At 36.2% G+C, this 27,078-nt stretch overlaps 1 protein-coding gene across 1 annotated transcript in view; it reads right to left on the bottom strand.

The window, feature by feature from the left end:
- Positions 1-287: 287 nt before the first annotated feature.
- The window catches only part of LOC141511524 (polyunsaturated fatty acid lipoxygenase ALOX12-like), a 48,873-nt gene continuing 22,082 nt past the window's right edge, over positions 288-27,078 (bottom strand). The window contains exons 2-14 of the mRNA XM_074220676.1: positions 11,406-11,619; positions 10,771-10,852; positions 10,483-10,605; positions 10,243-10,343; positions 9,770-9,930; positions 8,282-8,425; positions 7,789-7,998; positions 6,000-6,086; positions 4,999-5,168; positions 2,212-2,333; positions 1,403-1,503; positions 1,097-1,264; positions 288-959 (exon numbers count right to left, since the gene is read on the bottom strand). Of these exons, the coding sequence (XP_074076777.1) occupies positions 780-959; positions 1,097-1,264; positions 1,403-1,503; positions 2,212-2,333; positions 4,999-5,168; positions 6,000-6,086; positions 7,789-7,998; positions 8,282-8,425; positions 9,770-9,930; positions 10,243-10,343; positions 10,483-10,605; positions 10,771-10,852; positions 11,406-11,487 (1,731 nt within the window). The 5' untranslated portion in view covers positions 11,488-11,619 and the 3' untranslated portion in view covers positions 288-779. The remainder of the gene's footprint in view (positions 960-1,096; positions 1,265-1,402; positions 1,504-2,211; positions 2,334-4,998; positions 5,169-5,999; positions 6,087-7,788; positions 7,999-8,281; positions 8,426-9,769; positions 9,931-10,242; positions 10,344-10,482; positions 10,606-10,770; positions 10,853-11,405; positions 11,620-27,078) is intronic.

Here is a 27,078-nt window from a genome sequence, read left to right as displayed (position 1 = left end):
TTACCCAAAGTTGTGGCACAAAATGATAATGGAAGATAAAAGAAGACCTATTTAGGCTGCTTAGAAGGTTCATGGCTATTTAGAAAGTTACTCTAACTTTTTGAGCCAAAGATGACGACTATGATTTTTCATACCTGGTTCCTTGATGATATGATATGAAAAATAGTACTAGTCTCTGGCCTTATACCATCATTGCAATTATTTTGCTTCCTGAGCAACATAGATTGAGATGCCTTAACATTTATATATTTATCCATTTATTCATTGCAGGTTGTGACAAAGGGGCAGAGATGTGTAAGGTCACAGAAGCACTGAGATAGTATAGCTAGGGGGACTATTAGCATTGACAATAGAGAATTGGACTCTTCCTATTTGATTACACTGGGAACTTTCCCATCCTTGGGCAAAATGATTTAGGAGGGCTGCCTGCACCAGGAGCAGGGTCAAAGGAAAGATCATTTTTTTCCAGGAACACAAGTACCAGAGAATGAGAAATATGTGTGTGAGGAATGAGAGAAGAGTGAGGAGTTTTTTGGACAGGTGATGAATTCCTTTTTTTTTTTTAAGGAGCTGAATGGGAACTAATGACTCATGACTCTAGAGTGTGATATTAAGCATGCTTTATACCAGAAGAAGAAGGATTCCTCAGTGAAGGGGTAAGAAAGAGCAATAGGTCAGATTTGGGGATAGAGCATCAAATTCATGATTTTTGTATCTGTGGATATGAAAGCAAAAGCTCTAGGGTTAGGAAGGGGGACCAAGGGACTTTTACAACACAATCAGATGGTAACACTGTTCTCTATCTGACTTGGTTGAAGGTAATAATAGGGCAAGTCCAGGCCTTCATTACGGGCCACTATCTCCCTTTCCAGAGTGGCCAAATCTTCCTGGAAATGTCTCAGCACAGCCTTGGGCCCAGGTCCTGAGAAGTATTGCTCCTTGTGATGACCCAGGGGAACCTGAGACAGAGAAGAGGGTCATCTTATAGTCATAAGTTTCAGGTTTGAAGTCCTCCAGCTGCCAATTCTTCTTACCCTTTACCTCCAGCATCCCCTACACCTTGGACCATGTTCCCTCTCTGGGTCCTGGCTCTCACCATGTCTGGCTGGTTCCGACTTAGCAACCATACAATAGCCATCTGGATACAAGACTGATAGACGTTGGGCAGTGTGGCCATCACCATCTCCAATGTTACATCCTTTGTGGTAGGGGGTGGCTGCCTCATAGTGCATGGAGCATTAGGGACCCAGGCATACCAGTCCAGCTGTGGTTAGGAGGAACAGTGAAGTCACATGGAAATCAAGGAATCTGGTCCCTATTTCTTCTCCCCCCAACCTCTTCCCCCATAAAGGAATTTATATACCCTTTATTCTCAGGGAATCACATTTCTGAATTACTATACCTGTCCCTTATTAACAGCCGAGTGTTGAGCTGTGCATGTGAAGATACACATGGTGACAAAGTGGCAGAGCTCAGCACGGGACTGGAAGGAGACAGGAAACCCTGGAAGAGAGAAAAGTTTATAGAAGACACAGAAAACTCAGGGAAAAATAAGGATTAGTGTCCTCATGATATGGCTAATATCCTGGGATGTGTGGTCTCAAGAAAATTTTGATTTTGTGAATTTTTATGATCAAAAGTCATATTTCTCCTTTTCTTTAGAGAGATTTAGAAGTATAATGCTTCCTCCATTTACAAGTCTTTGTACTCTGACTCATTCCCTTATGTTGTAAATTGAGATTACAAGTATAGATTCACCTGTGAACTGTATGAAAAGTCCTACAGCAGGTAAGGGGAAGGAGAAAAAAATCTTGACTATTGAAAAAGGCAGAGGATCTAGAGATGAGGAAGAAGAATTTAATCTTTGATGGAGGAAATGTCTCTCAATGTTAACCTTGAGCAGAGGTGAAGTAGGAGGATGGGTATTCTAAGACTATCTACTGGCAACAGAACTCTGCTGCCATGTGCTGCTAATCTGCCTTATGTGTTTCTTGGTGCCTTGTGTTTTTGGGCTGGGGTTGTCTATGTTTCAGTATTGTTTGTTTGGAAACACTTGGAATGTAGGAAAATGTTACGGGACAGGGGTCTGAGATTATCTTAAGTGGGAACATAAAGGTAGTGGAGCTCAGAGACATTTTAAAGAGGTCTTTGGAAAGAGTCTAAAAATAAGGGGAGTTGAATTTTCAGTATGGCAGATGTCATATGCCTTACCTTGTTCCTGGGCCCCACACAACCCAATCTCAGTGATCTCTCGGCACCAAGCCTGTATCTCAGGGTCATTCTGCACAACCTTATCTTCTGAATAATGGAGATGGACTATTCCTTGCACATACCTGCTCCCCAAGAGATAAGAAGGTCATGGAAGAGCAACTGAGGGCAACCAGGTCGTAATCCCAGAATCATATTTAGAAGGAAATTTAAGGAGCATCTATTTCACCCAAAACTGATTCAAAATCCTTTCTCTATCATCCTCAACAAGTCATGATTATACTTTCATTGAACATCATGAGTGAGACAATACCTGAGGTATCCCATTACTTTTTGGGTAATTATATTAGATAACTTTACTTTTCCTCAAAATTTAGGTCTTGCTTCTCTATCACTTCCCCCATTGCTCCCAGTGCTCACCCCACTGAAACGACACAGAGCAAATCTAATGCCTCTTCCCATACTGGTCCTTTTTGGTAATTGAAAGTTAATCTTTTCCTCTCAAGTCTTCTACTCTCTCTTTCCTCTTTAAATAGTTGGAAACTTGGTTCTTCTCCAGATGTGCAGCATCTCTCCCATTTTCCCTTACTTTTAATATTTCCCTAACATTAATTAAGCAATCACATTTTTCAGGTCTTCAGGACCCAGTGAATAGCATTTGTCCAAAAGACTTAGGTATTCTCCTAGGAGTGGCAGCTAGGTAGAGCTGATGTAGAGCACCAGGCTAAAATCAGGGATCAGAAAGACCTGAGTTCAAATTATGCCTCAGACACTTACTCTGCCTCAGTTTCTGCATTTATAAAAATGCCTGGAGAAGGAAATGGTAAACTAAACTCTTTGCCAAAAAAATCCCAGAGGGTTACACAGAGTCAGATGCTACCAAACAACCATACTTCTATCTCCTTACTTCTTTTGGCTTTCAATTTCCCTTTTACCCTCTTTCTTCTTCTTATCATCATCCCATCCACCAAAGCAGGAGTCTTTAGTTCATTTTTGCCCAAATGTAACTTGGAAATCCTTGTGTTATCAGACCCTGGCAATTCTGTGCTTCACACTATTTTTATAGGATTGTTCTATTCTTTTGTGTTGATCCCCAGTTATCTACCCATTTTCCCACATTAAATAAAGACCTTTAAAAGGGCAAAAGTGATATTATATTTATTTTCTTCTTTACTGGCATTGTTTCTGTTTTGTTCTTCAGAGCTTCCTATTTTTCTTTGATAGATTTTTGCCTATTGCTGTTTGGATCATGGATTTTTTTCTATCCTATTTCTGAAACTTTTGTAATTTGCTCTCCCAAACACCCAGTTTTGCAACCTAGTTATTATCCTTGATTCTTTTCTCTCTTCCTTACCCACCTGTCCAGGCTCCTGTCAAAGCTAATCATTTCTATCTCCATGACAGTTCCTGCATCAATTTCCTTCTCACATGGACTCATACTTATTTCTGCAGTGACCTTTAATACACATTTTTCTAGTCTTTTCTGCTTTCTGTTCTATCCAAACAATGAGCAAAAGGACTTTCTTGATTTTGGGACCTAAACATGTCACTCCCTTGCTTAACTTAGTAGTCTTGTGACTTACTTTTGATTGAAAAATTATGCTAACTTTATGTGTTTCTGTTTTTGTCTTTTATCATATTTAATTATTGGTAAGTTCACTCATTGTATTAATATACATGTATAAATTTTCATTTAAATGCATGGCTATAAATTCTAAATAAACAGATAGTTTAGAGGTAATGTATTAAATTATCAATATTATAAAAAATTATTGTTGTATGATCATAAAAGTTGTGAAGATCCATTGGCTAAGCGATTAAACCCAGCTCATGAATAGTCAGTACTCTTTAGGTATTTTTGATTTCTCAGTACCCTGTGATTCAAGACATGTTTCTGATCATGTGAACAATCATGCCAAATATGATGGTGAAGGGAGCTACTGAACTTCTATCTTGTATATTCTATATGTATTGTGGTTGAGTGAAATACTTTTGTCAAGTAGTAGGAGTGTCTTATTTCATTCCATTTCCAAAGCAGAGGCACATCATTTCTGATTCAGGTTTGGAACTTAACATATGCATGCTTCTTACCTTTTTCCCTGTTTTGATTTTCTTTTTGATTAAGACATAATTATCCACAGCTTTGTTCTAGTCATGAGTTGTGCTCCAAGACTCATTGGTGTTAATTTGTCATCTTATTATTCACATTTCACCAGTATTTTATTTATGGATTTTTTCTAGCATTCTGTCTCCTGTGAATTATTGGATTTCTATCTAGTCTTCCTCCTATATTGTTCTCTGTCTCTGTCCCTTATCTCTGTCTTTCTGTCTCTGTCTCTCTCTATTTAGATGGCTAGTAACTTTGTCCTTACTTTTTCATTCAAACCTTCTTTTCCATTGATGCCATTTAATTCATTTGTCTTTACTGTTTATCCAAGGACAAATCACTTAATGTTGATGAATCTCACCTCTAAAAAGGATGTTATCATTCAACATTGACAATGCTTGTACTACCAATTTCAAAGAGAGTTGTGAGTAATGTGCCATATTAATGTGAGCTCTGATTGGTTCCCTAAAAACACAACCCCTGCAATGATCTATTCTTTCTCAGACTAACCACCATCTCATACTTCTCTCATATCTCCTTTCAGGCTTGGTTGTCTTGTCTGCTTTATTGAAATCCTCCAGTTCCCAGTCCTTTCTTGCCTTTTCAACATTGGAATCCCTGGGTCCATGTTTCTCCTTTTCAGGAGTTTCCCCTCCATTCTTCCCCTGGGTACCACTCCTTACCGGAAGATAATATCCCAGAGCCTAAGAGCATCCTGAGCATAAAGATATGATTGAATCCCAAGAAGCCCTCGATCAGCCAAGTCATAGGGAGGGCAAAGGGATCGATAGGTCAGAGAGTTTGTTGCCCTTCGGAGAACATCCAGGTGACCTCCACCACCAGTGTTAATTGCCTGTGTTGGGTTGAATGGAGATTAGCATGAGATAGAGGTGGCTGGTGGGATTTAGGAATTAGGAAGGAGAATGGAAGGAATTCAAGAAGGCTGGTCATTTTTGGCTTTTATCAGGTCTATGCAGTTGACAGACCATTATGATACATGTTAATAACATTCCTTGTTCCTTTTATCCTGGACTATTGTGATAACCTTCTGATAGTTTTCCTGGCCTTCAGGCTCTTCCTTTCATTCTTCAGTGCTGCCAGAATTATAGCATTGATGCTGTCATTGCTCTGTGCCCAACCTCAAGTGGCTCTCAGGTTTACAGAATAAAACAGAAATTTTCAGCATTCAAAGCCTTCTCACCCTACCTTTCTCATTTTATTTCACATTACTCCCCTTCAAATGCAGCTAAACTGGAATAGTTTCCCCACATGTGGAATATTCATCATCCATCTGCATATTACCTATTGAAATCTTTCTCTTCTTTTGAGAGCCACCTTAAGTACTATCTCTCATGATATTTCCCCTAGTATATCCAAGGAGATGGTATCTATTTCTTTTAATCTTGCACTGTTCTTTGATCCTTCCTATATTCTTATATCATCTTGTTCTCATTTGGGTATTTCTGTTCCATTCTACCAGGGTAATTCATTCATTCATAGTATCTTGTGCATACTTGATGCTCAGTAAATGTTGAATTGGATTAAAAGTAATACAGAATCAGATCATTGATTTGGAGGGTTAGAAAGGGAGAATTCCTAATGGATGAAGGACATGGGATGGAGTTTGCTGTCCCTCCTTGACTCTTCCAAGGTTTTCCAATTCCAGAGTCCCACCCCATCATACCTGGTCAAAAACTCCCCCATCACTGATGAGTGCAGTCCGGGCACGGGTGTTGATCTCCATAGTGTAGCGAATGTGAGGGACCAGCAGCTGAAAAGAATACTGCATGACCATAGAGTTCATCCTCAATAAAGGGCAGAGAGCAAATTGGGGAAAAGGAGAAACTATAGGTTATAGCTTTGTATATCTCAGAAGGAAGGGAGCTAATGCTGGGAAATTTGAGAAATTTTTTTCTGAGGAGACAATACCTAAGTTAAACTTTGAAGGTTCAATGGTAAGGCAGAACTGAGAAGGTAGTATATTTTAGACAGAGGAGTTATCTTCTGCCAAAAAATATTGATATATAAATATCACTTTTTGCATCATAAATATTAGGTACTAGGAAAGAAATAGGGAGGTTGATCAATGAAACTCCATACACTGAAGCAAGTGAACACAGTTGCCTAAAAGTTTGATAAATTCAAAGAACCCAGCTATAGGAGCTAAGATCTCATTATTTGATGAAAACTTAGAAAAAAGTAGTCTTGCAGAAACAAGGCATAGATCAACAGTTTACATAATATACCAAGAGAAGCTAAAAAAACTTGATTCAGACATAAAACAAGAAATCATAAGTAAATTAGTGAGTTTTGGAAGAAATTACCTGTCAGATCTATAGATAGTAGAAGAGATTATGAAGAAACAAGAGGGAGAGAGAAAGAGGTTCACAGGAGATAAAATATGTGCTTTTGAGTGCATAAAACTAAAAAAAAATTTGTGCAAACAAACCCAATGTTGCCAAAATTAGATTAAATCATGTGGAAGAGGTGTTTACAGTAAGTTTTTCTGATAAACATTTCATTTCAGAAATATATAGAGACCTGACTCCAATATACAAGAACCATTCCTGAATTGATAAATGGACAAAGGATATAAGGGGTGATTTTCAGAGGAAGAAATCAAAGTTATCTATATCCATATGAAATGATGCTCCAGAATCACTAATAATTAGAGAAATATTGGTTTTTAAAAAACTCTGAGGTACCACTTCACACCCATTAGTTAAGATATTCAAAAAGTGAAAATGATAAATTATTCATTATGGAAAGCGTTTTGGTTCTATCCCTGAATTCTATTGAACTGTGTATATTTCTTGACCTATTAAGTCAATACCTAAAGAGAAAATAACAGCTTTTTTTTATGATGACAAAGAATTGGAAATTTACTGGATGCTCATCAATTGGGGAATGACTGAACAAAAGTATGGATTATAAAATCAATAGAATAATATTGTACTCTGAGAAATTATGATGGTTTCAGAAAAATCTGGAAAGATATGAATCAGTTCTGAATAAAAGGGAAATGAGAAGAAGCAGAAAAACAAAGTAGATTGTAATAGAGATATTGTAATCAATTCTGAAAGACTACTCAACATAATTACCAACCTCGATTCGTGCAAACTAATGTCATCTACCAGATAGAGAAGTAATGGATTTGAACTACAAATTGAGACAAGTTTTCTTCTATGTTTTGACTTTAAAATGTTTTTTCCTGTTTGTGGCTAGTACAGAAAGTTGTTTTCCATGACTATACATAATTTTAATGTGTTTTTGTTGTTCTTCTCTATGAGTGAAGGAGAAGGGAGAGAGAGAATTTGGATTTGAAAAAAGAAATTAAATTAAAAAAAGAAAAGACACTCTAACTGAATGTTCACCTTTAATTGGATTTGGCTTCTATAACCCTTAGAAGCAATCCCTTGTCTTAGATTCACAGGGGTGATATGTGAAGGGTAGCTATAAAGTAGGTTAGGTACCTTGAAGATGGGGTGAATCCCTGGTAGACACCTCATGGTGGCTACAGCAAACACCTCGGCCACCAAATGGGTCTTCAGCAGATGTACTTGCAACTCATGCAGCTGGAAGTCAGAATTTTTGACCCAGGCCTTGGCCAGGAGCCAAGTGAGGGAGGGATCTGAGGGCAGAAAAAGTGGTGGGACTGGAGAGCCAGGGCAGGGAGGCTGGAGCTGGAGGATAAAGAATCATTATAATCATAGAGTAAGAAATGGAGAGAAAAGTCCTGGGGACATTAAATGACTTGCTCTACATTAGACAGGGGACTGTGTTCCAGTCAATGCTTTTTTTTTAAATTGATCTACATGGGTAGACCATTAGATCCCTGGATCTTTGAAAGAAAAAGGGGTTGATGAGGTAGAGTAGAGAGTTAGAGGTCTTTGTCCCAGGAAAGGAGGTGATGGGGATGCAATGGGGCAGAAAATGCTGGATAGAAGAATGCCTGGGTTCCCTCACCTGAATGACTATAGGTAGCAGTTTCCCATCAGGTTCCATCTTTAACATAACTAGGGGCACAGCCAGATATTGCCTCTCTCCCTGTATCACATTGGCCTGGATTCCATCCAGCAAGGAAAAATCTACTTCAAACAGGCAACCCTCCTGGAGGACATATGAAGTTAAGATTCAAAGATTCATGTTGAACAGCAATTTCAGTGCAAGACAGTCAAAGAATCAGCATAAAGAACTAAAAGAGGAGTCTAGATACTCAACTAGACCCACAAAATATGAAACCTGGAATCCATCTTAGATATCATCTTGTTCAACACCTCATTTTACAGTGAAAGAAACTAAGGTTCAGAAAAGTAAAATGACTTATTCCTGTCTCCATCTGTTTCTTCTTTTTTCTTGTTTATCTTATTATATTCCATGCTCCTTAAGAAAAAGAATAGTAGGTTCATTTTACTTTTGTTTTTTTTCTTTCTTGTGTTTTACATCTTCACAAGGTTCTCCCACAATATGGTTCTGCATGAAGGCTGAGTGTTAAATTACTATGGTTGACTAACCTCATTTCCAGTTAAGTACAATGATTATTTTTCCATTATAATAAAAAGCACTTTGGTATATTGGTCCACAATTTCTCTTTTTGGTTTCTTCTTCTAAGCCCTGTTTCTTAAAGACATTTATGAGCTGGCCTAAAAATTCACCCCACCATTTTATCTAATTGGAATTGTCACTGTAATCCCACCATTGTTCAATTTAAGTAGGACTGGATGGAGTTTAGGTTCTTTTGTATAGATTGCTGGAGGAATGATCTGCCAGTGTTGATGAAATCAAAGCCAAGTTCCAAAGCTCTTCACTAGAAAAAATTCCACCTTTCATTATAATAATCATTTTCTCATTAATTATTAATCAATTGAGTTGCAAAGGTATTTGATAATTATAATGATGATAATGATGATGTTTATTCCTTATTCTCCAAGAAAACAATGACATCAGGAAGGTGATGCCCTGAATAGCTAATGAATTGGATTTGAGTGAGGGGGACTGTGCTAAATCACTTTCTGTCCTGGAGTCATATGGATCCAGTGACCAGATAAGAATCAGGATGACTGAAGATGGCTCTAAATGCAAAAGTATTTAAGTATTCAGGGACCTCCATGGCAGGTCTTTGCTTACTATGAGAAACCACTGACCTCAATGTATTGATTATCTACTAGTCTAATTAATAAATCCATTATTACTTATCCAGAAAGGTTACCTGTTGGACTTTTCAATTGTGTCATACTTGTACTCTCTTAATTGATCAAGGATCATGCTAAGAGTTCTTCCATTCTTTAAATCAAGTTATCTTTTTGGCATTTCATTCTATTCCTTTCTCTAAATCTCAAGTAGTGTGTTGAATAAGTGTAACCTAACTGGGTCCCTAGGAGCCTTTTTAATTTCATATTGTCAGAGAGCTTCCAAGAAAGAAGGAAAGACTGGAGAAGAGAGGAGAGGAGGTACCTGGAGCTTTTTTTCCAGCTGGACCTGAAGACCTTCTATCCCTGGGGGGATCACAAGTCGAGTAGGGAGTGAGGTGGACCTTCTCAGCAATGTAGGGTTGATACCATTGAGAAACTGGTAACCAAAAAAGGCATCATCCTTCCAGTACTGTTGTACCCTCTCTGAGAACAAAAGGCAGAGAACATAGCACCCCAGAAATGCCAACTTCTATGATCTGACTCTCCTTATGGACCCAGGGATTTGAGTCCTTCCACCCTCAGATGTCCAGGATATCCTCAAAGAGGGGCCTGAAGTGAATCACCTTTTCTTGTGACTCTATTTCTGGGACATTTCTGGACAAGATTATCAATGGAAAGAAAGCAGTGATAGAATATGTGTGGAGTGGGGGTATTAATAATATGGGAAGGAGGAACACAGAATGTTATGAATGGGTCATGGGAGAGGATCACCAAGGTTATGGGGCTGTTACTGACTGGCCAGGGCACTCTTGTTCCAGAAGATTTTGTCAAAATCTTCCAAGTTATTCCAGGAGCTCAGGAGGGTAGACAGACGCTTCAGGGCAATCTCCATCACTCTAGGATAAAGAATAAAGGAATGAAGTAGGGAATTAGATCTTTGAATTCCCCTCAGCACTCAAAATCCTCCCATATCTGTCATTGTTTCTGGGAGCTCCCACCCTGATTCCAAGTTCATGCCTCTGGTTTCATTCTTACCCTGCAACTTGTGATCCATTAAAATCAATCTTCTTCTCTTCATGGAATCTCACATCCAGGGGCAGGTCTTTTGCTGATGCTGCATCTACTGTCAAGGGCATCCCATTCTTCCAAGTGGCCCAGCTGGAGGTCCATGAAATCAGAAGTCAATAGGTCAGTGAAGGTTTAAAAATCAGGGATTAATGGAGATTAGAGGACATTAAAGGATCAAGGATCAAAGTGGAAATAAGGTAGGCACTCAAAAATCAGGGATTCAGTTACTGAAAGGTTAGGGGTCAGGAACATCACCGATAGAGTGTCCTTCTCTCCTCCAGTTCTTCTTCTTGGTGTTTCTGAAACAGGCCCAGGACATCATTTCTCTTCATCCAAGCTGGGAAGTCATGGGAACAAGGTCTCACTTATCTTCTTCTCCTGTGTAACTCTGAGCTGCTCTCCCTGAGTTATGAGTTATCCGCATTTTCTCCTCCTCTCTGCCTCCATATCAAAACCATCCCACATCCATTATCTTACCTGCTTCCCAATCTTAGGGCAGTTTTCCTGTTATTCTTTGTCCCTATCGCAAAGCTCTTATTCCCATCTTACTCCCCTCACATCCTCAACCTTACCTGGATAGAGCTACTGCTTTACATCACAAAACTGTCACATAACTTTTCTTCCATCTCTTTCTTCTTCTGACCTCCTGCCTCTTTACTATACTCTGCCTTTCTTGTGCCTTCCCTTCTTTATATCCTCTACCTTCCTCCTGATCCTTTCCTTAATATCTTCCTCCTATTCTTTCACCCTGCTTTGGGCAAATCACATTCCTTTCATGTCCCACAGTTTCTGTTCCTTTAAAAAGAGGCATTAATTAGGATAACCCCCTAAGCTCCCTTCCAGTCCTAAATCCACTGCCCTCTTCTTGCCCAAGAATCTACCCTTCTTACCAGTAGCCTCAGGCAGGCAGATGATACCATCCCCTTGCAACCAGCAGTAACAGGGGAACACTATCTCCTTCTCTTTCTCCATGCATTGCTCAAAGACCCAAATAGTTATGTAATTGCAGAACCAGGCATCCTTCAGCAGAAAGTGGATTTTACGAAGCTTCACAAACTGAAGAGGACCCAGGTCTTCTGAGACATCAATTTCAAAGTCCTCTATCTAGGGTAGGGTGGAGGGGAAGAATCAGGAGGAAGAGAACAGTAATCATAACTCACAACGTCAATTATTTTTACTGATTTTTTATAAATGAGGAACCTGAAATTTCAGAGGTAAAGGCCTAGCCTAAATATCATAAATATGGTAAAATTTGAACCCAGAGGAATTGACCTCAAGACACTCTGCCTGAAAAAGAAATTCAACAAGCCATCATTGAACTCCCTAAGAAAAAATCTCCAGGGCCTGTTGGATTCGCAAGTGAATTCTACCAAACATTTAGGGAACAATTGGTTCCAATTCTATATACTCTTTGGAAAAATAGGGAAAGATGGAACTCTGCCTATCTCTTTCCATGAAGCCAATATGGTGCTGATACCTAAACCAGGAAGAATTAAAACAGAGAAAGAAAGTTATAGACCTATCTCCCTAATGAATATAGATGCAAAAACCTTAAATAAAATCTTAGCAAAACGATTACAACAAGTTATCACTGGGATAATACATTATGATCAAGTAGGATTTATCCCAGAAATGCAGGGTTGGTTCAATGTTAGGAAAACTGTTAGTATACTCAATTATATCAACAACAAACCTATCAGAAATCAGATGATCATATCAATAGATGCCGAAAAAGCTTTTTGACAAAATACAGCATCCATTCCTACTAAAAACACTAGAGAGTGTAGGAATAAATGGACTGTTCCTTAGAATGATTAGCAGTATCTATCTGAAACCATCAACAAGCATTATATTCAATGGGGAGAGGCTAGAGGCATTCCCAATAAGATCAGGGGTGAAGCAAGGATGCCCACTATCATCACCACTACTATTTAATATCATATTAGAAATGTTAGCTTCAGCAATTAGAGAAGAAAAAGAAATTGAAGGAATTAGAATTGGGAAGGAAGAGACAAAACTCTCACTCTTTGCAGATGACATGAGGGTCTACCTAGAGAATCCCAAAAAATCATCCAAAAAACTACTGGAAACAATTAGCAAAGTTGAAGGTTATAAAATTATAAAATTATAAAACAATTTTAGCAAAGTTGCAGGTTATAAAATAAAATCCTCAACTTTTCTATATATGTCTAGCAAGATACAGCAGGAAGAGTTAGAAAGAGAAATCCCATTCAAAGTAACCTCAGACAATATAAAATACTCTGGAGTCTATTTGCCAAGACAGATTCAGAAACTTTTTGAAAACAATTATAAAATACTTCTCACACAAATTAAATCAGATTTAAATAACTGGGCAAATATTGGCTGCTCATGGATAGGTAGAGCTAATATAATAAAAATGACAATTCTACCCAAAACTAAACTACCTGTTTAGTGCCTTACCAATCAAAATTCCAAAAAATTACCTTAATGAGTTAGAAAAAATTGTAAGTAAATTCATATGGAGAAATAAAAAGTCAAGAATTTCTAGGAATTTAATGAAAAAAGTACAAAAGAAGGTGGCTTTGCCCTACCTGATCTAAAATTATATTATAAAGCATCAGTCATCAAAACTGTTTGGTATTGGCTAAGAAATAGAGTGGAATAGACTAGGTGCAAAAGCAGGAGATAATTATAGTAATCTGCTGTTTGATAAACACAATGAGTCCAGCTATTGGGATAAAAACTCTCTCTTTGATAAAAACTGCTGGGAAAATTGGAAGTTAGTATGGAAGAAACTTAGATTAGACCAACACCTAACACCCTTTACCAAGATAAGATCCAAATGATTAGAGGATTTAGACATAAAAAAACAATACTATAAGCAAATTAGAAGATCAAGGACTAGTCTACTGTCAGATCTATGGAAAGGGGAGCAGTTTATGACTAAGGAAGAGATGGAGAACATCACCAAAAGCAAACTAGATGATTTCAGTTATATTAAATTAAAAAGCTTTTGCACAGATAAAACCACTATAACCAAGATCAAAAGAAATGTAGTAAATTGGGAAACAATCTTTACAACTAATGATTTTGACTAAGGACTCATTTCTAAAATATACAGAGAACTGAGTCATATTTTTAAAAAAAGCCATTCCCCAATTGACAAATGGTCAAAGGATATGCAAAGGCAATTTACAGATGAGGAGATCAAAACAATCCATAACCATATGAAAAATTGCTCTAAATCATTAATTATGAGAGAAATGCAAATACCACCTCACACCTCTCACACTGGCCAATATGACAAGAAAGGTTAATGATCATTGTTGGAAGGATTGTGGGAAATTTGGGACACTTACACTGTCGGTGGAGCAGTGAACTCATCCAACCTTTCTGGACAGAAATTTGGAACTATGCCCAAAGGGCAACAAAAATGAGCATACCTTTTGATCCAGCAATACTACTATTGGGTCTATACCGTGAAGAGATGATGAAAAAGAGTGAAAACATCACTTGTACAAAAATATTCATAGCAGCCCTGTTTGTGGTGGCAAAGAATTGGAAATCAAGTAAATGTCCTTCAATTGGGGAATGGCTTAGCAAACTGTGGTATATGTATGTCAGGAATATTATTGTTCTATTAGAAACCAGGAGGGACAAGAATTCAGGGAAGCCTGGAGGGATTTCCATGAACTGATGCTGAGTGAGATGAGCACAACCTGAAAAACACTGTACACACTAACAGCAACATAGAGGTGATGTTCAACCTTGATGGACTTGCTCGTTCCATCAGTGCAACATCCAGGGACAATTTTGGGCTGTGTGCAATGGAGAATACCATCTGTATCCAGATAAAGAGCCGTGGAACTTGAACAAAGTTCAAGGACTATTCCCTTTAATTTAGGGGGAAAAAACCCAATATCTTATTGTCTGATCTTGTTATCTCTTGTACTTTTTGCTTCTTCCTTAAGGATGTGATTTCTCTCTCATCACACTCAATTTGAATCAACGTACAACATGAAAACAAAATAAAGAATGACAGACTGCTTTCTGTGGGGGGGAGGGGAATAAGATTGGGAGAAAAATTGTTAAAACTCCAAATAAAATCTCTAAAAAAAAATAAAATAATAAATATATATATATATATATAAGGAAAAAAACACTTTGCCTGTATAGAGTACTGAAAAGAAGCTTGTTTACTATGCAAGTATACATGCATGTATGCATGCACATACATGCATAAACACACTAACAAAATACATGCCCATTTCATAGAAGACAAAAGTTCAAAGGGATTTGGGGCCATCTGCTCCAACCTATACTTAAACAAGAAATAATTCAATTTCAAATGAACCTTGCTTGAGGTATGCTAAAGTAAAAAAAAAAAAAAACTAAACCAACTTCATCCTCAAGGAGTTTATGTTCAACTTGACAATTAAATACAAAAATCATTGGAGAGGAATCTAAGACAGTCTCATAGAAGTTGGTACCTGTGCAGAGCCTTGAAGGAAGCTGGGAATTCCTAGAGGTAGAGGTTGGCCTGTTTTATGGTACAGGAACAGGTCCCTATACCTTGGGTACAGGCTAGGGGCCATGTACCCAACAAGCACTCATCAATTCTTTTCTTGAAAATTACAGCCAAGGGGAGTCCAGTTTTTTGAAGGGAACACATTCCACCTTGGATCATGCTTATTGTTAGAAAATTTTCCATTCCATTAACCCTATAGACATTTCTTTGCTTCTTCCATCCATTCCTTCCTTCTTATTCTGCTACTTTGGTCAAGGAGAATAAATCTAATCCCTTCTCTACCAAATAGCACTTCAGATGCTCAAAGTAAAGGAACATCTCCTCTTGGTCTGTTCTGCTACAAACTTTATGTTCCACTTCTCTTAATGATCCTCAGGTGAATTGATCTTGAGGCCCTTCACTTTTCTCTGAATATTCTCTAGTTTACCAATATTGAGGAAGAACACAGTATACAGAAGACTTTCATCTACCTAGTTCTGATCTCTCTACTTTTCTTCCAGGGGCCTAAAACCTTAACCCTTCTACCTGCTGTGTTACTCCAGGGGTCTCATTCTGAGTTTGCTGTCCAGGTTTGCAGAACTGCTCATCCATACTGCTCCAATCTGGTACTTATTAAGTTGATTATTTTAAAGCTAAACTTAAGGTTTTATATTTATCTCTCTTTTAAAAATTTTTATTCTGAAATTAATACTTAAAATTGGCATTCCTATAACAAAAAAAAAGATAGAAAATTAAGAACACTGTATATGAAACTACAAACCTATTATATACAACTTGCTTTTCTTTTTAAATATTTAATAAACATCATACAGTTTTCTTATTTTTCCCTCCCTTCCCCACAGCCCTAGAGATGACTATCATTAACCATCACAAATATGAGTATGTGTGTGTGTTTGTATGTCTATACACACACACACACCTAGTTATTAGGAATTTCTCTGTATTCAGATAGCCTCTTCCTTCATGGACCTTTGTGGTTAATTTGGGCACAGAAAGTTTTTCTTAAAATAATATTGCTGTTATTTTATAAAATGTTCTCTTTGTTCTGTTTGTTTCCACTCTTCATTATATGTCTTTTTTTTGTTTTTCCAAAATCATTGATGTTATCATTTCTTATATTATAGAAGCATTCTATCACATTGTTGGGCATCCTCACAAATTCTAATTCTTTGCCACCACAAAGAGAGTTGCTATAAATTTTTTAGAACATATTAGTTCTTTTCCTTTTTCTCTAATTCTCTTGGATACTAGAACTAACAGTAGTTTAAAGGGTATGAGCAGTTTGGGGTTTTTTTGGTTTTGTTTTGTTTTGTTTTTTAGGCTTTTGTAAGGCAACGTGGCTTGGCCAAGGCCACACAGCTAGGTAATTATTAAGTGTCTGAGACTGGATTTGAACTCAGGTACTCCTGACTCCAGGGCCAGTGCTCTATTCACTGTGCTACCTAGCTGCCCCCATATGAGCAGTTTTAAAGCTCTTTGAGCAAAAGTCCAAACTACTCTCCAAAATGGTTTCCACATCCTTTCTAATATTTATTGCTTTCTCCTTCTATAATTTTAGCCAATCTACTAGGTATAAAATGATACCTCAAGGTTTCTTTAATTTCCATTTCTCTAATTAGTAATGACTTGGAACATTTTTTCATATGACTATAACTTTCTTTGAGTTTTTCACCAGAAAACTCTCTGTTCATATCCTTTAACCATTTATCAATTGGGGAATGACTCAAATTCTTATAAGGTTGACAATTATATATTTGAATAGAACTCTTTATCCAAGAGTATATCTATCCAGGGGACTTCTAGGCCAGAGCCAAAATGGTGGCAGAAAGCTAGGAAGCTCCTGGAGCTTTCCCAAAACAACTCTGAATCCTCTAAATGAATCTTAAAGAAACAGAATCCACCAAAAAAAAAAACCAAAAACCCAAAACAGTGAATCAACTTTTCAGTAAGATATCTTGGAGGAAAAGGTCTGTAGCATGAGTAAAAAAGGAAGTATAGCCCAATATAGGTGGAAGAATGGGAAGCCAGTGAGAGGCTTTTTGCTACAGCATAGCTAATGCCCTGGTGTAGCTACGCCAGCAGTGAGGGTCACAATCCTAATTCTGAGAGCAAGATTTTGAGCCCTGGGAAGTTTGTTTGGCATTGGTCTACCCTAGTACAGGGAACAAACTAGGAACACTGGAAATACCAGAACAGGACCATAACCTTGGCCCCCAACAAAAAAAAATTGATATTATATAATCTATACCACAGGAACCGACCTCAACTGACAAAATGATAAAAAAAAAAAATCCAAAAAAGTGATAACCATTGACATCTAGTATTCTGATAGGTGTGATAGCAGTTTCAAAATACCTACATGTGATATCTCTAAGGGGTTAAATGAACTGATCTCAATTTCAAAAAAGACCTCTTGAAAGAGTTCATAAAAGATTTTAAAAAGCAAAGAAGAGAGGAAGGAAAAATATGGAGTAAAGAAATGAGAGTCATGCAGGAGAATTGTGAAAAATTAATGCAAAAAAACCCAACAATTTCAAAAGTAAAATTGACCAGCTGGAAAATAAAATTAGGCAACTGGAAAAGGAAACAAAAAAAACTAATTGAAGAAAATAAAATCTTAAAAACTAGTATTAGAAAAAAATGGAAATAAATGATTCCATTAGACACCAAGATTCTATTAAGCAAAATCGAGACTGAAAAAATAGAAGAAAATATAAAGTACCTCTTTGGAAAAATGATTGACCTGAAAAATAGTTCCAGAAGAGATAATTTACGAATTATTGTTCTCCCAGAAAGCTAGGATCAGAAAAAGAGCCTGGATGAAACCATGCAGGAAATTATCATGGGAAACTGCTCTAATACCCTAAAGCAAGAAGAAATCCCCCAAAAGAAATCCTAAAATTAAAACTCCAAAGAATATTGTAGCCAAATTTCAAAATTCTCAGCTAAAGGAGAAATTACTTGCAAACAGTCAAAAAGAAGTGTTTTAAATACAAGGAAAAAGTCAGGATTATGCAGGATTTATCAGCTTCAAGATATAAGGGTCTGGAATATGATATTCTGGAGGACAAAGAAGTGTGGACTACACCTAAGTATCAACTACTCTACAAAATTCAGCATATTCTTTCAGAGAAAAAGATGGATTTTCAATGAAATAGAGGGCTTTCAGACTTGCCTGATGAATACCAGAACTGAACAGAAAATCTGAGCTTCATATACAAGACTCAAGAAATGCATAAAAAGGTAAATGGAAGGGGGGGAGGTGAAATGTTCATTAACTCTGGAAAAGTGTATTTCTCTTAGGACAATTGAAAGGAACATAAACTGACTGTGATGTGATCATACTTTTTAGCTCTTGAGAATTTTATTTATATTGGGATAGTTGTAGGGATTATTCTTGAAAAGTGAATTTAAATTGATTTTAATGTAAGGATAGTTATGGTTCTTGAGAACTGTACAGAGGGCACATGAGAGAGTGTGGATACAAGACAGGTATAAAAAAAATTAAGACATGAAAAAGACAATTATACCTAGAAAAGAGGGCATTAGAGAATAAATAATACCACATGATGAGGTACAAAGGACATATTATAAAAAAAAAGGAAAAGAAAGGAGGGTTTGAGCATTGAGTAAATCTTACTCTCAACAGATTTGGCTCAAAGAGGGAATAACATACATTCTCAAATGGGTTTTCAAATTAATCCTACCCTACAGGGAAGAAGGGGTGAAGAGAAAAGAAAGGAGAAAGTGAGAGTGATAAAAGGGAAAGATAAATAAAAGTAAAGTTAAGTAAAATAAAAGTAAAGTAAAAGGGGGAAGGGAGAAAAAAAGGAAGAGGGTGGTAGAAGGGAGGGCAGCCTGAGAGATGTAGCAGAAATAAAAAAGGAGGAGACAGGAGAGAGAGGGGGGAAGATAGGATGGAGGGAAATAAGAATTAGTAATCTTAACAGTGAATGTGATTGGGATAAACTCTCCCATAAAACAGAAGGTAGCAGAATGCATTAAAAACAATCCTTCATTATGTTGTTTACAAGAAATACATTTGAAGCACAGAGATACACATAGGGTAAAGATAAAAGACTGGAGCAAAATATACTGCACTTCAGCTAAAGAAGGAAAAAAAACAGGGTTGGCAATCCTGATCTCAGATAAAGCAAAAGCAAAAATAAGGATAAGGATAGAGAAAGACATTGTAAAGCTAAGGCTAACTGAAGGATATATTTGTGAGATTTTGTGAAGTACTCCTTGTAATGCCCATCAACTGGGAAACAACTGAACAAGCTGTGATATGATTGTTATGGAGTATTCTTGTTCTGTGGGAAAACATGAGTGACCTGGCTTTGGAAAATCCTGGAAGAACTTGCATAAACTGATGCTGAGTAAGGTGAGCAGAACCAGAAGAACATTGTATACATTAGCAGTAACATTGTGAGATGATCAACTACAATAGAAGCAGCTTCTCTAGGAGATCAAAGACAATCCTGAGAGACCTATTGGGGTAAATGACATACACATATAGCTATGAATTCTGATTGCAAACCAAAGTATCCTATGTTCACTTTTTAAATCTTCTTTATGTTTTTTCTTTCTACTGAGGTTCTGCCCACTCCAGTTGTAATTCTTCTTTTACAACACGACTAATACGGAAATGTGTTAAAAAATGATTGTATAACTTATTTCAAATTATTTGCTGACTTAGGTATGGAAGAAAGGAAGGGAGGGTGGGAGAAAAATGTGGAACTCAACAGCTTGCAAAAGGATAAATGATAAAAACCATTTTTGCATGAAGTAGGAAAAGAAATTTTAAAAAAGAAAGAATATACCTGTCTGTAAAAATTTTTCCCTCAAATTTCTGCTTCCCTTCTGCTCTTGCCTACATTTGTTTTATTTGTGCAAAACTTTTAAATTTAATGTACCCAAAATTATCCATCTTACACTAACTTTGCTCTCATTCTCATTTACTCACAAATTGTCAGCATGTCCATAAGTCTGAGAAGTAATATGTTCCATGTTCTTCAAATTTTCTTATAATATCTCCCTTTATATCTAGAGCATATATCCATTTTGACCTTATCTTGATAAATGGTATAAAATATTGATCTATAACCAACTTTGACCAGACTGTTTTCCAGTTTTCTTAAAATTTTTTTACCAAACAGTGAATTCTTATCCCAAAAACTTAACTTTACACTTCTCAAACATAAGGTTACTATTGTTGCTGTAGATTGTATGTCTACTCTATTCCACTTATCTACTGTTCTGTTTCTTAGTGAAGACCAGATAGTTTTGATAGTTACTGTTTTATAATGTAGTTTAGGATTTGGTCTTGTTAAACCTCCCTCCTTTATATTTTTTCCTTCGATATTCTTGATCTTTTGTTCTTCCAAATAAATTTTGTTATTATATTTTCTAACTCAGTAAAATAATTTTTGATAATTTAATTGGGATGGCATTGAATATATAGATTAATTTAGGTAAAATTGCCATTTTTATTCATTTTCCTTGCCTACCCACTAACAATATTTCTCCAGTTATTTAAATCTGATTTCATTTGTGTAAGAGATTTTTATAATTTTGTTCATATGGTTCCTGTTTTTGTTGTTTGTTTGTTTGTTTTGGTAGATGTACTCCCAAGGATTTTATAATACTGTTTAGTATTATTCTAAGTGGGTATCTTTTACTATCACTTCTTGCAGAGTTTTGTTGTTAATATATCTATCTATCTATCTATCTATCTATATACACATATAGCTAATGATTTATGTGGATTTACTTATATATGATACTTTGCTAAAATTATTGTTTCAACTATCTTTTATAGGATTTTTTATATTTATCATATCATTCAAAAATATAGTTTTATTATCTTTTTGCTTATTCTCATTCCTTCTATTTCTCTTTCTTTTCTTATTGCTATTGCTAGGATTTCCAACATATTATTAAGTAATGTTGATGACAGTGGATGTCTTTGTTTTGTACCTGATCTTACTAGGAAGGCTTCTAGCTTAGCCCCATTTCAAATAATACTAGTTGATGGATTTAGATAATTGTTTCTTGTCAATTTAATGAAAAATCCCTTTATACATATATTTTCAAGTATTTTTAATACAGATAAGTACTGTATTTTTTCAAAAGCTTTTTCTGCATTTATTGATATATGATTTTTGTTACTTTTATTATCAATATAATCAATTGTATTAATAGTTTTCCTTATGTTAAACAATTCCTGCCTTCCTGGTATAAATAAATGCCACTTGGTCACAATGTACAATCTTTATAATAAATTGTTGCAATCTCCTAACTAGAATCTTATGAAGGATTTTTCATCCATATTCATTTATGAGATTGATCTCTAATTCTCTTCCCATTTTTGCTCTTCCTGGTTTATATATCAATATCATTTTGGTTTCATAAAAGGAGTTTGTTAAGATCCCTTCTTTGCCTATTCTTCCAAATAATTTATTTATTTGATATTGGAATTAGTTGATAAGTATTTCATAGAATTCACTTGCAAATCTCTCTGATCCTGGTGCTTTTTTCATAGGAAGCTCATTTATAGCCAATTTATTTTTTTTCCTAAAATTAATTCATTTGAATATTCTATTTTTTCTTCTGCTAACTTGTTATTTTTGTTTTTTTGTTTTTTGCAAGGCAATGGGGTTAAAGTGATTTGCCCAAGGTCACAGAGCTAGGTAATTATTAAGTTTCTAAGGCTGGATTTGAACTCCGGTCCTCCTGACTTCAAGACCAGTGATCTCCCCACTGCTCCACCTAGCTGCCCTTAACTTGGTATTTTTGTAAAAATTTTTGTAAATTTTGTAAATTTTGCTGAAATTCTTAAATTTTTTGGCATATAATCGATGAAAATAAATCATAATTGCTAAGATTTCATTTTCATTTTTAATACTTCGTAATTTGGTTTTCTCTTTTTAAAATCATATTAATCAATGTTTTATCTATTTTATTTTTTTCCCATAAAACTAACTCTAGTTTTCATTATTATATCAATGGTTTTCTTACAGGCAATTTCATTAATCTGATGTTTAATTTTAGTATTTCAAGTTTAATGTTTAGTTGAGGATTTTTAGGGTTTTTTCAAATTAGATACTTAATTCATTGGTCTATTCAATACTTTCTCTATTTTATTGATATAAACATTTAAAGATAGAAATTTTCCTCTGATAACTGATTTTGTTCTATCACATAGGTTTTGGTATGTTGTCTTACTAATGATATTCTCTTGAATAAAATTATTGTTTCTATGATTTGTTCTTTAACCCACTCATTTAATATTAGCTGGTTTAATCTCTAATGAGTTTTTATGCCATGTATGTGTAAGCCTTTACTGAATATAATTTTAATTGCATTGTATCCTAAATATGCATTTAATATTTTATCTTTCCTGCTTTTGGTGATACAATTTTTTTATGCTTTTTTATGACCTTATATTCATGGTCAATCTTTGTACCTTTGTGTGTTTGTAGAGTAAAAGAAAAAGATTCCTTTCTATTGCCATTGAATTTTTTCCAAATAGTTATCTGACATCTAAAATTCTATTAACTTTCTTGACTTCTTTCTTATTTGTTAGTTAATATTTTCATGTTCTAAGAGGGGAAGATTGAAGTCCTCCACTATTATAATACTACTGTCAATTTCATCTATAAGTCATTTAAATTCCCTTTAAATTTTTGGATTCTACAGTGTCTGATATATATAGGTTTAGTACTGCTATTGATTCATTTCTGATACCTTTTACCATAATATAGTTTCCCTGTTTGTTTCTTTTAATTAAATCTAATTTAGCTTTAATTTTGAGATCATGATTGGGAGCCTTGATTTTTACATTAGCTAAAGCATAATAAATTCTACTCCAACTCTTAATTTTAATTCAGTGTGTATCTCTCATTTTTAAATGTGTTTCTTGTAAAGAATATATTGCTGGATTCTGGGTTAATTCATCCCATCCCCATTCAAAATTATAATTATTATTTGTGTATTTCCCTTCATCATATTTTTCTTCACTATTGTCCTTATCAACCTCTCTTTTTACCCTTCTAACCACCACCTCCCTTATCCTCCTAGTCTTTATTTTACCCTCCCCTCTAAAGGTTCCTCCCTCATCTTCTCCCTTCTAATTCTTAATATACATTTTTCTAAAAGTCCCTCCCTTATCCTACCCCCTCACCTTCTTATTTCTTTATGAATTTAAAAAACTTTTATAGCTTTCTAAATGTATTTGTTGTTCCTTTTTTACCCCAGAGCCAATAAGAGTTAGGTTCCAGAACTACCAGTCTGGCACCCTAACATGCTTCCTCTATATCATTTCTTCCTTTCACATCTCATTTGTATGAAATAATTACTCCTTTTAATATTTTCTTTATCAATTTTGTTTTCTTGAATCATCTCATCATATTCCATTTGCCCCAATCTTTCTTCCAAACTACTCAAATGATACAGTCTCAAAAAGAATGATTACATTTTAACATAAAAGAAACAAATAATTTGATGTTAATAAGTCACTTATAATTGGTCTTCTCGATATTATATCAGATTTTCCATTGAATTCTGCTTTTTTTTTTTTGGTCACAAATACCTGAAAATCTTGCAGTTCAGTTTTTCAATTCAAGATTACATTGAACTTTGCTGGGTAAGTTATTTTTCGTCACAACCCCAGCTCTTTCGCTCTTCAAAAATATAATGATCTAAGACCTATGTTATGATCTTTCAGTGTGGAAGCTGCTAGCTCTTGTGTAATTCATATTATTGCTTATTTTTGAATTTTTTTCTTGTTGCTTATAATATTTTCTCTTTTTTCTTTTTTCTTTGTAGGAATATATGACTGTAATCAGGTTTTATTTCTAAGATATGATGAAAGGTTTTCATGCCTCACCATCCTTCTTACTATTATTTTCTGACCTCTGTTCAGATTCCTCCTGCTCAGACATTCTTCTCTGCCCCCAAACCCTGGCTAGGGCTCCTAGCCATGCTGTCCTGTAAACACTCTTGTTCCCTTCAATCCCTCCCAAGGCTGCTAATTTCAGCTCTCTCCTCTGTCCTGGACTTAACTCTCCTGCAAGTGCCCACAGCCGGCAGGTCCCTTGCCCTTCTACTACCACATTCACTCTGCGCTCACTCCTTGTCCCCAGCAGCTACAGCCCAGGAATGGGAACATGGTAATTTGGTAATCTGATTCCCATTACCAATACCAAGAGGTCCTTCAATCTTACCCTGCTCAGCTGCTCCCCGCCACACTCCCCCCCCCCCCCCCCCCCCCCCCGCCCATGTTAGGCAGCCAACAGACCCAACTTCCTCTAGGACTGTTGTTTGTTGATTCAGCTGAGACTGACTGGAGGTGACTGCACTTTACTGGGGTAGATTCTCTTCACCTGGAGTTCTAGTTTTTCCCTAAGGTCTTCCCAAATTGTCTTTGGAAGACAAATACTCCAGACCCACTTTGTTTTAGTTTTGCCACTGTTAAGGAAAATTTGCCCCCAAATCTTTTCTATATCTGTTTCTCTTAAATTCCATCTCACTAGATTTGTTCCACTGTTTTAGCTTTTAAGACTTGTTTTGAATCCTTTCCTTCAACCAATTATCTTACCCTCCACATTTTGAACCATTATCAATGTGATAAACATACCATCTTGGGGTCCTTGTTTTCAACCTTGGAAAGGGATAAACTTTTAAGCCAAAAATCAATTATTTACACTTAGGAGAGAGAATGAAGATTCAATTTTCAGCTTCTGCCACCCACTCTGCAGAGTCCTGTTCAGATAAGAGTTTGAGGAATGAGCTTGCTTTCTTTGGAAGATCCTTTGTATGTCCTTGAACTTCAGAGCCTCATGTTTAAATGAAGGAGTTGGATTACCCACAGAGTAAATTCATAGTTGGTACTTTATATTCAGTGAATTGAACCAAATCTCCACGGTTTTTTTTAACTCTAATTGTCTACTTTAGATAGACTTACATTAGATACTATCAGAGATTCCTGGGTAGGAATCATTTCAATAAATGTCATTGTTTCTACATATGATACAAGTTCATAAAAAGTATATATCTTTTATTTATTCTCACATTACAATATTCTTATTGTAAAAGTAAACATAACTCTTCCTTTCCCTAACAAAGATAGAGAAACTTTAAAAAAAAATAAAGTGATAAAAAAAGTGTATTTCATTCTGTGATCAAATACCATCAGTTCTGTCTCTAGGATAGATCGCATTCTTTATAAGTCAATCAAAGAAGTTGCTTCAATATTTTTTCCCCATAGTTGCTACTACTAGCTGTACTTCCCTCCATCCTATTTTTCCCCACCCCCATTTATTCTATTCTCTCTCCTTTCACCCTGTCCTTCCTCAATAGTGTGTTGTATCTGACTATTCTCACCACAATTTTCCCTCTCCTCTATCACCTACATCCCTCTTCCCTTCCCCTGCCCCCTTTCTCCCATCTCTTTCCTCTCCTTGGGATAAGATAGATTTCTATATCCTATTGAGTTATATGTATTATTTCCTCTCTGAGCCACTTCCAATGAGAATGAAGGCTCTCTCATTCCCCTCACCCCCCCCCAGCTTCCACTCCATTACAAAAATTTTTTCTTGCCTCTTTTATGTGAATATCTTAGCCCATTCTACCTCTCTTTTCCCTTATATCACAAGGAAAGGACATGTCCATGGCAGGAAACAGGGACTGGAAAATCTTCATGAAGGAAGATATTTGGATTAGGTCATAGGTAGCATTTCAATTTTTTTAAATATTTTTTTTGCAAGGCAAACAGGGTTAAGTGGCTTGCCAAGGCCACACAGCTAGGTAATTATTAAGTGTCTGAGATCGGATTTGAACCCAGGTACTCCTGACTCCAGGGCCGGTGCTTTATCCACTATGCCACCTAGCCGCCCCAACAATGTTTTTTTTTTAAGTGACTTAGGTTCATAAAAGATATATTTTTATCTTGAGGAAAGAACACATCTAAGTCAGGAGGCAGGGCCTGGGAAATCTTTATGAGGGATGTGATATTGCAACTGAGTCTTGATAGATAATTTTAACAGGTAGAGTGTGGGAGTTCACTCAGATGACTTCCAAGATTGTTTCTAGAGACAAGTTTCTGTCAATTACACATCTAGATCATTGAAAAGTTATATTCCAGAGAGCAAGGAAGGGCACTGAGGGTCAGTCACCACAGTGAAAGACCTGTAGTGAATGAGTATAATGGTATCCTAATGTGCTATAAGAAATGAAGTTGTGGGTTCCAGAGAAACCTGGAAAAACTTACATGAAAAGATACAGAATTAAGTGAGTAGAACCAGGAGAACAATGTATGCAATAACAAGAATAGTATATAGACAAACAACTTTGAAAGGCTTCAGAACTCTGATCAGCCCATCAGTGACTGAGCAACCCTTTTTTCAGAGAATTCCTGATGAAACATGCCACTCATCTCCTGATAGGCAAGTGTTGAACTCAGGATGCAGATTTTAGATGTGATCAGTTGGGGAATTTGTTATTCTTGACTCTAAATTTGTTTAAAAGATCTTATTTTTTCTTTTGCTATGAGATTAGGAAGTTGGGTGGGAGGGAGAAGGAGAAGATAGAATTTATATAGGCAGAAAATTTTTGAATTAAAAAACAAAAAGAGAGAAAGAAAGTAGGACCTACAGGATAGCAATGGGAACATTTCACATTTCCATCATGAATTTCCTCTACAACCATCATGTCTGGGGGGGTAGGAGTTGAATCCTAGAAATTAGAAGTGATATAGTCACCCAGTGACAAGGTAACTCTGCTGGGACCCAGCTAAGTCAAAAGATCTAAACCCAGGTCATCTGACACAAGTCTAGCATTCTTTCAACACTTTTCCTCCTCATCCCCTACCTTTTTTGGATCTGAAGTAAATGGACTCTTCTAAGCATCCCAGAAGGCCCTACATCCTGACTATGCCCTACCAAGCTTTCTTCCTATTCTAGATCATTGGCCAGGAATGGGAGACTTCCAAGTATCCCTTATGCTCCAACTTCATCATTTTCCTGTCCTCCAATCAATGATCATCATGGTAG

This window comes from Macrotis lagotis, chromosome 2, assembly GCF_037893015.1.
Source record: "Macrotis lagotis isolate mMagLag1 chromosome 2, bilby.v1.9.chrom.fasta, whole genome shotgun sequence".
Lineage (NCBI taxonomy): Eukaryota > Metazoa > Chordata > Mammalia > Peramelemorphia > Peramelidae > Macrotis > Macrotis lagotis.
The sequence above is the reverse complement of the archived record's forward strand: the minus strand, read 5'-3'. Positions and strand labels throughout refer to the sequence as shown.